The 14,452-nt window shown below is 44.1% G+C and overlaps 1 protein-coding gene across 1 annotated transcript in view; it reads left to right on the forward strand.

Moving 5' to 3' along the window:
* Nedd8 (Nedd8 ubiquitin like modifier) overlaps positions 1-14,452 on the forward strand; it is a 184,789-nt gene that overhangs the window by 161,384 nt on the left and 8,953 nt on the right. The window contains exon 3 of the mRNA XM_068375206.1: positions 717-829. Coding sequence (XP_068231307.1) covers positions 717-829 — 113 coding nt within the window. The remainder of the gene's footprint in view (positions 1-716; positions 830-14,452) is intronic.

Raw genomic sequence — 14,452 nt, forward strand, 5'->3', positions numbered from 1 at the left:
AGTAAACCCACCAATATATCGGTGCCAAAGGTAAGGCAAACCAATTGCATAATAATGCCTGAAGTTACTGTACAGCATAGAGTAATTCTACTCATTACCCTTTGTTGCAATTCCTTTGGACCCGCTTGTATTGCTAGACTTCTGGTACACGAGGTGTAAGATCCTTCATTTTGTCTGTTGCATAGCGCATGAATATGGGTATCTCGGGATAATTTTCCACCAAGTTGGGACTGAGATTTCCTCCTGCCTAAGGATGAGTCTCCGACATAAAGAACGAAGGTTTGTGTATTTACTGGAACAAATGATAAATTTGAAGTAATTTAAATTTTTCATAATTATACAAACCCGAGTCCTTTACTCATACTTGCCTACCATCACCAACCTAGAAAGTCAAAGCTGCAATAAAAGTGGTTTGTCAGTGACTTCCCACCCTGCCTACTGGTAACTACCAGTCAGTTGTTTATACCTCATTATAAATTTATACAGCCATGTACTCCAGCTTTGCTGTTATCTCTCTTATGTAAAGGACTCGGGTTTTTATTGTAGTTAGGGAAACTACAAATTACTGTATTGTCAAATGTTGCCATTTTAGGGATCTTTTTTTGTTTGAAATATTGAATGTATTCTTGGTTTTATGTGATTAGGTACTGCAGTCCAGTATTTAAGTAAATATTTTCTCAAGTTATTTAAAGATTTTTTGTTTTCATGTACTGTAGATTGAGATTGACATTGAGCCTACGGATAAAGTTGAAAGGATCAAGGAAAGAGTAGAAGAAAAGGAAGGTATCCCTCCCCCACAGCAAAGACTGATTTTTTCTGGAAAGCAAATGTAAGTTGTTTTTATTTACAATATTTTGATTCCCCTATTATTTTTGTTGTAGCTTAAACATAAGTAGTTAAGACAAGACACTTAAATACAAACCCTTTGGCTCTTTATTAGAGAGTATAGTTTCAGCGGAGCTGGAAGACTAGCCATAAGTCTTTTAGCAAGGTGTAACTACCCCACCGCTAGCACCTGGTACCCTGCTCACACACACACGGGTGTTGTGAGAGTGGATGTTCGTCTCTCTCCACTGCCCACACTGACTGCCATTACTGACTTATCTTTTTTGCTCTCTTTTTTCAGGTTGTGAGTGTTCCTACTTCTGGTTGTCATGCAGATGTTTCCTGGATTTGAAGGGCACAAATGCAGCACCTTAATGTTTATGGTCTAAAGCGACCTCTATATGTTGTGTCTGGCCTCCCTAAGACGATCTTGTAATTAGGAAGAAACTGTGAGGAGTGTCGGGATTAGTCATCCTTCCAGTGGGAGAGATTTGGAAGCTGGTGCAAGAAGTAGAGGAAGAGGGATTCTTCTTCTTTGAAGTCATTCTCAAAGTTGAAGAAATCTTGTACTTCTTTTTCCACCCCTTGATCTCTTCCTGAAGCTCCATCTCGCTTGGTCTCCCCCGGTGGTTGATCGAGTGGAAGTGTTGACCCTTTAACCACAGGACAGCCCTCAGGTTTGAAGGACGTTGCCTCTTCCTTTAGTGAAGTGGCGCCGCCCTTCTCCGCAGGCGAGTCCCTCTCCGTCAGTGAATTGTTGCTGATTTGGCCTTCCCTTGGTGTTGCTAGTCCTCTGTTGAAGTAAGGTATGTTTGAGCTGCTGCAGTTGGGAGCAGAGAAGAAGCACACACCGGCTTCCTCAGAGGTGGACCTGGATCTTCCTCCAAAGTGCTGCGTAGGTTTCATACCGGAGGAGTTCCCTGCTTCTGTGTCTGGTGCAGTGTTTCCAGTCCCGAGTTCTCCATCTTCACCTGCTGCGGTTGCAACGTGAGACTTTGAGACAGTGAATGGCTTTGTCCCCTCCTTTCTCTAACCCCTCGGGGCGTTGTTCGCCTTTTGAAGTTGCTCGCCCCCTGCGAGTTCGACGCACTCCGTTCGCCTTTTGAAGTTGCTCCCCCCTGCGAGTTCGACGCACTCCACCCTTGCCTCATCCTGTTCCTGTTTCTGAGTCCAGGCATTCTCGCCACTTCCCTGAAAACTCCAAACCATCGCATCTTCCTTGTCAGAGCTTAGGCCACGCCTCACCACCGGCCGTCCTCCATCCTTGTCGCGCAGCGCTGATAGGAGGATCGCTCAGAATGACCGCTGCAATCCAGAGAGATCTCCTACTAGTTCTTAAGGGGTTCAGCGTGTGGCCAAGCCCCAGCACTCCACCATGCTTCAGCCAACGAGCAGTCTCCTGCTTGCCATGGGATTCCAGCACGTATTCAGGCAATGCCTGACTCTGTTCCTGCTCGTCATTGCCTGCCAGAGCGTTACTAGCTCCCTGCGTGTGACTTCTCATCTATCCAGTGCTGCACTCTTTGTTATTCTTTACGATCCAGGCTTCCAGATCGCGATATCCCATCAACGCGTGATCGTCCATCTACTTGTGTTCATGACGCTAACTATTCCAGGTCCTCAGTGTCAGTTCGCGACCCAGTTCCTGCTTGATTTTCATCAGCCTGCAAGCGTTCAGTAGTGCGCAGCAATCCAGTGGAGTGTGATTGTCAGTACAGTACCACGTGACATTCTAGCAGCGAGATATCGTCCAGTACAGCGCAGCCTTCCAGCCCCATGCGCTCCCATAACATCACAGGAAAATGCAACACAAGATACAGTTAAGTGTTCATCCAGATCCTCGCGTTCTCTGACTCGCTCTGAAAACCAAGATCGAGACGCCATGCCAGTCCCCTTATGGTCAGGTAAGAGAACTCTTATCTTACTGCTGACTCCCCAGAGGTGATTTCCAGCCCATAGCCTTCTCAGTGAGATACCTTCTACAATGCCAACCTTTGAAAAGGACGTCCCCTGGTTTGACAAGTCGGTAAGAACAGTTAGCCTGGCGGTAACTGGTGCTGGACCAGCAGGTAAGCAGGTATCAGCAGCCTCTACCTGTACACCCCGGATCCTATTGGAAACATCAATCTATTGGAAGACCTCCTCTCCTCCCGCCAACTCGAGGTGCGGGACCACTGTTCCGGTTATATCCCAAGAACATAAACCCCTGATGATTGTATCGCCTCTCAGATTCAAGATGCGTAAGTTTTCAGGTACCGCAGAAGCGGTACAACAGAATTCTCCCAACTTGAGATGACTCCAGTTATGTCAGCTATGAAGAGGAGAAGGAAGTAAAACCTGACACCCTTCTGGGAGACTCCCTTCACCCCCGTACAAGCCAGGATTCAAGATCCCTTTGGGAGATATCTCTGACTTCAACTTACTGCCTGTCTCCTATTGAGGTCATGACTCCAAGAGAACACGCCACTTCGGCGGTGGCAGATCAACCTCCACCCGTGCCTTCCCCAAAAGATGTTCCCAATTCCTCCAGGCGCAGGGAGGATGCAAGACTTTCTCTGCTAGCAGAGATCCTTCCTCCCCCAGGGGAGAGTAAGAATGCAAAGACCTTCCTGAAGAATTGCGATGCTAGATCTTTTTTCCAGACCCAGGAGAGGGCTCGCAGTAGCGACGACGATGATGGAGGCTCCCATGACATCGAGGGCGTCATCTAGGCACAACGACAACTACGCCCCACCCCGGGCTCCTATGAGGGAAAGCTCATGAGTGGATGATGACAATGACTCCAGAAACGTCAACTACCCTTTCAGGGCAGCAAGACCGTGATACTTCGAGGCCGAACAAAAAGAACTCGATTACACATTTTGCAGGTGCTGGCCTGCATGAGAGCCATCGACAGTTTGGACGACCCCTCCGTAGCTCCACAGGGAGGTAAGGACACCAATCTTAGATCAGACCTCCTAAGACAGTGCAGCTTTGCCCTGGTCAAGGGGCTTAAAATGGGCCAGGAAAAAGGCCTTTTCCCAGATTGCCGACATTTCAAGCTCTTTTCGGGCTGGCTCCTCGAAGATTTTCCCTCCTGCTTTTATCCAGCAGAGGAAATACTACGAGGTGTCCAATGAAACCCTGTCAGCCCTTCCTCTCGATCCAGCCGTTGAAGCCCTAACAAGAGGGGTTTCCTGTAACAGACTTTCAACCCTCCCAGTCACCTTTTCCGTAGCAGATGTCGTTAACATGGAAAAAGTCGCAAAGTTCACCATGCAGGCAACTTTGTGACCACCTGTGGTTAGGGTCAGTAGGTTATTTCGTTAGGACTGAAGATTGGTCCCAGGAACGCACCAGGAAGTCGATGGCAATGTTCCTTTTATCGGGGACCAAAACCTTGGCGTTTTTCACCCATTAGGTGGTCAACCTGTGGGCGAACCTGATCCTCGCATGACGGGACTCGATAATTGGGAAGTTCTATTGACAAGTTCTGAAGTTAGAGGTGATGAGACTTTGGAACTCGATGTTGGAGGGTCCTTCCCTCTTCAGTTCGGACGACGTTGAGAGTGCTGCCGATAGATGGAGGAAGTCGAGCCAAGACTCTCCTTCAGAGGGCCATGACATCTAGGTTTTTTAGAGCGGTTCCTCCCCCGAGGAAACCCCAGATGTCCTGGCCACAAACCAGCAGCAGGAGTGCAGCTTCATCCAAGGCTTTGTCTAAGGGCCCTTTTCTGCTCAGGAGCAGCAGAAATGAAGTAGATCCAACAGAGGAGGCAAAGGAGGAATAGGTAAATAGGTAGCAGTCGAGGCAGCTTCCACTAGGGAGTTAGTCCTCTCACTTGTCCACCAAGGGGGGGGGGGGGGGGTTGTGCCTGTAATGCCAGTGGTAGAGGTGGCTGCAACATGGGGCTGAGATCTCGACATTCTCCCTGATTCGTCCAGGGTATTGAGTCCACTAGGGAGGTAAATCCTCCCACTTGTCCACCACAGGGGTTGGGGGGGGGGGGCAATGCCTGTAATGCCAGTGGTAGAGGTGGCTGCAGCATGAGGCTGAGATCTGGACATTCTCCATGATTCGTTCAGGGTATTGAGTCCTATTCATGCAATCTCTTACGCCACTGACTCAGAGTCTAGTTTCATCGAGCTCCTACATGAAGGGATCCGTGAAGGAGGTGGCCCTTAGGGCTGAAGTCCGGACCATGTTGGGGAAGGGTGCTCTTCAAGAGGTCCTCAACGAGTCCTCAGGCTTCTTCAGTCGACTATTTCTTGTGAGAAAGGCATCTGGAGGCTGGAGACCTGTCATTGACCTCTCAGCCCTGAACAAGTTTGTTCAACAAACTCCGCAGGATAGAGTTGTCAGACACGGTCAGATATGCAATAAGACCACAGGACTTCATGTGCATGTTGGACCTCAAAGACGCATACTTCCAGATCCCAGTACTGTACACCCGTCATCAAAGAAGTATCTAACGGTCATCTATGGCAACTAGCAATAGCAGTTCAAGGTGCTGTGCTTCAGTGGCAGCTAAAATTCAGATGGATTCAGCACGAGAACTCTCTGGATGTACTGGTCCATATGGTGCCCGAGCAGTGGACGGACTGAGAATGGTGGGTGACAGACGAGAATCTCCTTTAAGGAGTTGACCTTTTTGTCAGCGAAGGAGTGGATGAGTTAGCTGGGAACTCTATCCTCCCTAGAGCAGTTTGTCTCGTTGGGGAGACTGCGCCTAAGACCTGTGCAACACTTCCTCGCAAAGGTATGGAACAGGAAGACCCAGGAGGACTCCTTTTCCTTTCCCATTCCGACAGAGATCAAGGATCTTTTCATGTGGTGGCTGGACCCAGCTCTGTTAGGAGAAGGGATCTCCTTGTACAAGAAGAACCCCGACCTAGTGTTATTCTCAGACGCGTCGAAGTCAGGCTGGGGAGCAACACTCGGGAACAAGGAGGTCTCAGGCGTTTGGGAAGGAAGTCAGGTCAGTTGGCATATCAACAGGAAGGAGTTGATGGCAATTCTGTTGGGACTAAAGGCCTTCGGAACCTCGGTATCAGGGAAGACTGTGGAGATCAAGTCAGACAACACCACAGCTCTTGCGTACATCAGGAAACAAGGGGGAACTCACTCCCTCTCTCTGTTCAGAATAGCGAGAGTGTTTCTCCTTTGGGCGAGCGAGAACAGGACTCGGCTGTTGACGAGGTTTGTTCAAGGGCAAAGAAACATCAGGGCAGACATGCTTAGCAGGATGGGACAAGTTCTTCCCACAGAGTGGACTCTCAACCTGCATGTCTGTCAGAGCCTCTGGAAGTTGTGGGGCAGACCTGTAATAGACCTTTTCGCCTCCAACTTGAACAAGAGGATCCCCAACTATTGCTCCCTAGTACCGGACGAGGAAACGGTAGCAGTGGACGCCTTCTTGATGGATTGGACGGGGATGGACATGTATGCGTTTCCCCCGTTCAAAATCATCAATCTGGTCGTCAGAAAATTCGCTCTCATCGATTCGGGACGAATGATCCTAGTGGCTCCATTCTGCCCTGCAAGGGAATGGTTCACCGAAGTGGTGGGCATGCTGATGGACTTCCCAAGAAGACCCTCTTAAAGAGAGAATGCCTTGATGAAGTTGTTGAGCTTCAGCACGGCATTTCATTCCTGTGCTGAAACTTGGTGACGGGCAAGAGGGCTCTCGAACTTGGGGAAATTGCTCCCCCAGTTCGAATCTGAATTTCTCTCTTTCACCTTTTTCTTTTTCTCAATATTACTTCGACCTTATCCTAATTTCATGAACTTTCTTTCGTCTTGCTTTCCAAACTCTATGAGAAAAATTTCCCTCATATATATATATATATATATATATATATATATATATATATATATATATATATATATATATATATATATATATATATATATATATATATATATATATATATATTTTTTTTTTTTTTTTTTTTTTCCCTATGGCTTGGATGTTTCTACATCTATTGTAGCCCCGGCGGGGATGTTCATACATCCTTTATTGCTGCCTGCTTTGATGAGTGGGAGGAGGTGTCACGGTTGGGAGGTGTTTGCACTCAGAGCTATATGTGAGAGTATTGGATGATTTCAGCCATCCCGAAGATGGTTTGGACCTTTTTGGCGGAACTATTCTCAAGTGTTGGGTCTTCGGAATCCAGGGGGATCCGATGCTTGGGGTAGGACTCTTGGCTTTTGGCCGGAAGCCCGTCATTACAGATATGGGGAGGATGATTCCATAATTTCTTGGTCTCAGTCCTAACAGGCGGGTTCAGCTTACACCTGTGCCTCTATATCTGTTTTGATGCTATCCTTCGGGTAGGGTATGGAGTGGACCATCTGGGAAGTATACTCTCATTGTGCCGATAGTGGAGAGTGCAAATTTCCTTTCTGATGTGTGATGGCCTAACATTCTCGAGCAGGTACATCAAACTAACCCTTTTCTCTCTCTCTCTCGTCTAATGGATTCTTTAAGTAACGAACCCCCATCCCCTGGATATGCTGACTCTCCCCGGCACTGTTGACGACCTCTGCTAATTCAATTAAGGAAAATTCTGTTGACGACCTAGGAACATAAAAGGACCCCTCTACTCATGTTTTAAACCCAATTAAGTCGGGTAACAAACGGAAACTCCGAATCCTTCATGTTACCCAAATTCCAATAAATACTGATTATGATATGATATATATAAAGCATTTAGATGCTATGGAGTGATAAAAGAAATTAGAATGAAACTTGAAAATGAAAAATGGCATTCATGGATAACTTATAACAATCATGAAGAAGCATTCAACGCAATATGTAACATCAATGATATCAAAATTAATAACTTAAATGTCATGGGTGCCCTATGTGATAAGATACCAAACCGTTTGGATGTATATAGACTTGCTGACTGGTTTGAGAAAGATATCGATTTAACTTTGCTCCCCCAAAGAAAGCCAAAACCACCAATGTGGCTTGTTGCTGAGCCTAAAGGTAGTAATGGGAATTATTTCAAAATTAGCAAACTAATTCAGAAAAAGGTAGGAACCATTGCACCAGGTGATATATCGCTTTGGGAAAAATAGCTTCCTAATCCATGCAAAATCATACATGCAATCAGTAATACTGTCTAACCTTATGACAAGCAGTGCTGAGGATATGTTAGATGTCAAACCCCACCTAAACTTTAGTTACGGAAGGGGAGTAGTCTTCAATAAAGATCTGTATGAATTTACAGAAGAGGAAATACTAGCCATGTGCCCATTAACAGTGTGGAAAGTGCATAAGATTCCTAGGACGTCAATGATTATCCTTACTTTCCAGGATGCTGATGTGCCTTTCCACATCGATATTGAAAATAAAAGAATAAAAGTTCGACCTTTTAAACAAAAGCCCTTACAATGCTTCAAATGTTTCAAATTTGGACATCCTTCTAAAGTTTGTAAAAATGAAAAAATGTGTAGCATCTGTGCCAGTCCCTATCATGGAGAGTGTACACTTGAGCCCAGCTGTTTGAATTGCAATTCAAACCATAAGTCAACTGACAGGAGCTGTGAGATTTATAAGTTTGAAGAAGCAGCCCTCAACAAATCCAGTGTAGAACACATAAGTGTAGGACATGCCAAAAGACTACTGAAAAAAACAAACAGCTATGCAAAGGCATTGAAATCAAGAGAAAATATACCACAGGAGTCATCGAACCCACATAGTGCTGCCAGTAATTCCAAGAAAAGAAATACATCATCTAATGATAGTAAAGTTTTACGTGACAAGGTAAGCATATTGCCTTCCAAGGCTTTGCCACTGTGTATTAAAACTGCGACACTGCCCACTTCTATACAAACTTCATCCCCCATTACCAGCAATAGTACTAACCTCTCTCAGGCCATGTCCTTGCCTGATTTGATGGAGGCTCCACCCGAAACAAAGTTACCAGGTGCACCTGTGGTAGGGAAGGTGCAAAAACCTGGTAGATCCTCACCACCTACAAATAGGAAAAGAGAGAGACCACCATCTCTCTCACCCCCTTCCATAAGAAATATTAGAGTTATGACATCAAATAAATATGATGTTTTGTCTGTTGATGTTTCTGATCACCCAGAAGACAATTTAAATAAATCAGAAATTCAAGTTGAGGTCCACCATCCCCCTCAACAATTGGATCAGAAGAACAACAAGAAAAGCACAAACAAAAAACCGTATTTATCAAGACCCTCTCTAATAAAACCACCGGGAAATAGCATTAGATCAAAAATTGCTAATGGGAAGACTTCATCTAAAAGCTCTTCCAAAAAATAAACCATAGTTTTTTCCTCCATTTTGCAATGGAACTGTCAGGGTTTGAGGGCGAAATATGAAGAACTTAAGCTCCTAATTCACGAGCAATCCCCCATAATTGTATGTCTACAGGAAAGTATGCTTGATTCTAACACTCCTAGTCCTCGAGAGTATGTTAGCTATAGAACACCATATAATCAACAAGCAGGGAGCCATGGCGGAAGTCTCATGTACATTCGTCGAGATGTTCCCCAAATACCCATGTCTATACGTACAACCCTGCAGGCAGTTGTTGTACAAATTGATATAGGGAGAAAATATACAATATGCTCTCTGTACTTACCTCCAAATGATAATATTTTATATGATGATTTAGCAGAGGTCATTCAACAACTCCCTCAACCTTTTCTCTTACTGGGAGATATGAATGGTAGACATCCTTTATGGGGTGATATTTTAGCAAACACAAGGGGCAATATTATCTCATCAATTGTGGAGAATGAGGATGTGGGACTCCTTAATACAGGAGAGCCCACACACTTCCATGTTCAGACAGGTACTTTGTCATGCATTGACCTTTCAATTGCAAGCTCTAACTGCCTTCTTGATTTTGATTGGAGGACGTTAGATGATTGGCATACTAGTGATCATGCACCAATCATTATAAACACCAACAAGGGTCCGCCTTTGCAAAGATCGCCACGTTGGAATCTAGACAAGGCAGACTGGGTTAAATTTTCCGAGCTAAGTGAAATCGAAGGGAGAGCAGAACAGTTTGAAAGTGTTGATGATGCCATAGACCTACTGAATGGAACTCTTCATACAGCAGGAGTCAATTCAATTCCCAAAACAACAGGGTTATTCAAACGACGACCAGTCCCGTGGTGGTCTTCAGAACTAACTGCACTCCACAGAGCCACAAGAAGATCTCTAACACGATTGCGTAGACGCAGAACTGATGAGAATTTAACTGTACAAGAAATGTAGAGCACAGTTCCGTCGTGCCATGAAAGAAGCAAGGCGCCAGTCATGGATGTCTTTTGTTTCTTCCATTAACAGTAGAACACCACCATCTTCTGTGTGGAGGAAAGTAAAAAAGATAGCTGGCAAATTCACCCCCAACCCACCACCAGTATTGAAGGTGAATGGCCAGTATGTAACTGAAGCAAATGAAGTTAGCAATGCCCTGGCTAATCATTTTTCAAATGTATCCAGCAAGTGTGAAGGAGCCCCTGGTCACCAGTATAGGAGCACTGAAGAAAAGAAAATTTTAAATTTTGCAACAAGAAGGGAAGAGTCGTATAATTCTCCTTTCACTAAAAGAGAATTTGATTCCGGACTTGCTCATTGCAACGATACAGCCCCTGGACCCGATGGAATTCCATATGCAATGATTAAACATGTCCATTTTAATACAAAGCTATTTATTTTAAGCATTATTAATAGAATATGGCATGATCATAGTTACCCAAGTGTTTGGGAACTAGCCATTATTTTAGCCTTTTTAAAACCCGGTAAAGACAAGTTTTTAGCAGCAAACTATCGTCCTATTGCATTGACATCTTGTTTATGTAAAATCATGGAGAAGATGGTCAATGCAAGACTGATATGGTACCTTGAAAAGAAAGGTATTTTATCACCGATTCAATGTGGATTCCGAAAAATGCACTCAACGACTGATGTGTTGATACAACTTGAGTCTTGTATTTGTGAAGCCTTTGCTTCCAAACAGCACCATGTTACAGTATTTTTTGACCTTGAAAAGGCATATGATACCACATGGAGATATGGTATTCTTAAAACCATTCATGAATTGGGATTGAGAGTAGAGCTGCCACTATTTATTCAGGCATTTCTTTCACGTAGAGTTTTTCAAGTGAGAGTGGGGGAAACTATCAGAGAGTAAGTGCCAGGAAGAAGGCGTTCCGCAGGGTAGTGTGCTGAGTGTAACCCTTTTTGCACTAGCAATTAATGGGATATCCTCAGCCATTCCCAGGATGTTCTCTCAACATTATTTGTGGATGATCTCTCAATATCATTTGCTGGCACTAGAATGGCAATGGTTGAGAGAAAAATCCAACTCTCTATTGATAAAATTATCCAGTGGGCTGACATGAATGGATTTAAGTTCTCGACAAGTAAAACTACCATTGTCCATTTTTGTCGTATCCGGGGAGTACATCCAGACCCGGATATATACATTAAAGGTCAACGGATACCATGTGTATCGGAAACCAAATTTTTAGGTTTGATATTTGACTCTAGACTTACATGGGTTTCTCACCTAAAAGCGCTAAAAGCTAAATGTGTTGAAGCTCTGAATATCTTAAAAGTATTGTCCCATACATCATGGGGGGCAGACCGCAATACTATTTCAAAATTATACAAGGCCTTGATTTTTTCCAAAATTAGTTATGGTTGTGAGGTATATTCTTCAGCCACCCCAAGCCGGTTAAAAATATTAGATTCGATACATCATGCAGGTATTAGATTGTCTACTGGAGCTTTTAAAACCTCGCCTATCTCAAGTCTCCTTGTTGATGCTGGAGAGTTACCTCTAGACCTTTACCGAATGTCTTCCATTCTTCGGTATTGGTTTAGATTGCAAAGACTCCCTAACTCTCTAGCCTTTCAGACTGCAAGCCTTGTAAGACAAGCATCATACTTTGAGTTGCACCCAAAATATCCTCAACCTTATGGCTTTCGGGTGAAACGATTATTAAATAGTCTGGATATAATTAGAAAAAAGGTACTTCCATTCAAGGTATCATCAACGCCTCCATGGAAGTTACCAGAGATATCTTTTTGTAAATATTTTATTGGAGATAAGAAGAATATGTCAGACATAGAAGCCAGGTCTCTTTTTAATGAACATGTTAAAGAACATAGAGGATCAACTTTTATCTATACTGATGGCTCCAAATCTGATGCTGGCGTTGGATTTGGAGTACATACTAATGGTTTTAATTGTAGAGGTGCACTTCCTCTGACCGCTTCCATATTTACTGCCGAACTGTATGGCATATTAACCGCTATTGAGAAAATAGCGTTGGAGAAGGAGGGTAATTTTACAATTTTTAGTGATGCAAGGAGTGTCCTTCAAGGTATGGAAGTTTTTAATTCTAATAACCCTCTAGTTTTAAAGATTTTAGAATGGCTTTTCCTTATTGGATGGAGAGGTATAACAGTTCAATTTTGTTGGGTTCCAGCACATGTAGGTGTTCCGGGAATGAGAAGGCAGATTCACTGGCTAAGGAGGCTGCATCCGAGTTGCTGCCAAGAAGGTATCCCATTCCCTGTAATGATTTCTTACCTGACATCAAGAAATTGGTTTGCAATAAATGGCAACAGCAATGGGATAGTCAAGATGGCAATAAAATGAGGGAAGTAACAAATGACATATCTCCTTGGAGGTATAATATGATGCCCCGAAAATGGGAAACGTCTCTTTGTCGTCTCCGTATTGGTCACACTCGGTTGACACATGAGTTTCTGCTGAAGGGCCAACACCAACCGTATTGTGACAACTGTTTAGTACCTCTAACAGTAAGGCATTTGTTGACCGAATGCCCCAATTATAACATCTTGCGGAATAGATATTTGTTTGAGGCTCGAGGTGAGGGTGGCAGGTTCATCCTTGCCAAGATTCTTGGAAATGATGTGTCCTACCATGCAAGTGGCATTTTTAGATTTATTTCAGAAGCAGGTCTTCTGAAAAATATTTAACTTTTATGACATTCAATTTTTATGATTTTAATTGAATACTCTTTAATTTTTTATTTTATTTTATTTTTTACTTTTGTATACATAAATTAAATGTTACCGGCGTCAATGACCTTAGATGTCAGGATGCCTAAAAATTTTAAATCATTCATTCATTCCCAAGAAGACTCCCGGCAAGTCCAGATCTTCTTAGACAGCCCCACTTCGAGAGATATCATCAAAACCCCCTCGCTCTCTAACTGACTGCCTTCAGACTGTTGAGAAGCTCGTTAGATCTCTAGGCTTTTCGGCACAAGCGGCGAAAGCTATTGCCAGAGCAAGAAGGATCTCGTCACAAAGAGTCTACCAGTCTAAGTAGGAGACCTTTAGAGCTTGGTGCAGGCGGTACAAGATTTCCTCGACCACTACCTCTCTAAGCCAGATTTCAGACTTTTTATTGTACCTCAGACAGGATGCTAAGCTGGCTGTATCTACCATCAAAGGATACAGGAGTATGTTCTCAACCGTCTTTAGGCATAGAGGCCTAGAGTTGTCTCAAGATAAAGATTTGCAGGACCTCATTAGGTCTTTTGAGATGACGAAACAGGTACAATTAAAACCCCCATCTTGGAACCTGGATGTGGTGTTTAAGTTTCTGTGCTCCAAGAAATTTGAACCCATCTCGCAAGCCTCTCTTTGAGATGTAACAAAGAAAACCCCCCTTCTTTATGACTCTAGCAACTCCCAAAAGGGTCAGCGAGGTCCAGGCGATTGAGGAGCATGTAGGCTTCAATCAAAATGGAGCGGTTTGTGCCTTAAGGTTCGACTTTCTTGCCAAGAACGAGAACCCTTCGAAACCCTGGCCTAGGACATTTGAGGTCCCTAACCTCACGAACCTAGTGGGTCAGGAGCAGGAAAGACTCTTCTGCCCAGTTAGGGCCCTCAAGGTTTATTTGGCCCACACTAAGAACGTGAGGGGTGCATCCAACTCGTTATGGTGTTCAGTGAAGGATCCTCAAAAACCCTTGTCAAAGAACGCTTTGTCCTTTTTCCTGAGGGAAACTATTAGGGAAGCCCACCTCTTATGTGAGGAAGAACACTTCGCCCTGTTGAAAGTACGGGCTCACAAAGTGAGAGCCATTGCTACCTCACTGGCATATCAGAAAAATATGTCAGTTAGGCAAATCATGGACGCAACGTTATGGAGGAGCAACTCTGTCTTCGCTTCTCATTACCTCAGAGAGGTGAGAGTAGACTATGACAAGTGTTATACCTTGGGCCCATGTGTAGCTGCGGCTTCTGTATTAGGCAAAGGAATTATTACCCCCACTCAACCTTAATTTGTATGCATGTATGAAGGTTTGTGTTTTTATGGTTGTCTGAGGACCTCGTCTTGTGGTACGGTTCCCTCAGTCCAGATAGATAGTTTATATCTATTTCTGCAAGGTTAGGTGGTTAGTTTTAGTAAGGTTGCAGGTTTTTATTATATGAGGCAAAGGTAGTTTTGAAGTCTAGTCAAGTTGTTGGTCTTACCCCTTTGACAGACTCGATTGAGTTGTTTGCAGCATAGCAGGTCTACTCCTGGCTGAACACTCCTAAGGGAAAGCGACTCTAGAGGCAGTAACCTTTGAAGTCAGCTACCTTAGCAGGTAAGGAATCAAAGGGTT

Source organism: Palaemon carinicauda, chromosome 6 (genome assembly GCF_036898095.1).
Source record: "Palaemon carinicauda isolate YSFRI2023 chromosome 6, ASM3689809v2, whole genome shotgun sequence".
In the NCBI taxonomy this organism is placed as follows: domain Eukaryota; kingdom Metazoa; phylum Arthropoda; class Malacostraca; order Decapoda; family Palaemonidae; genus Palaemon; species Palaemon carinicauda.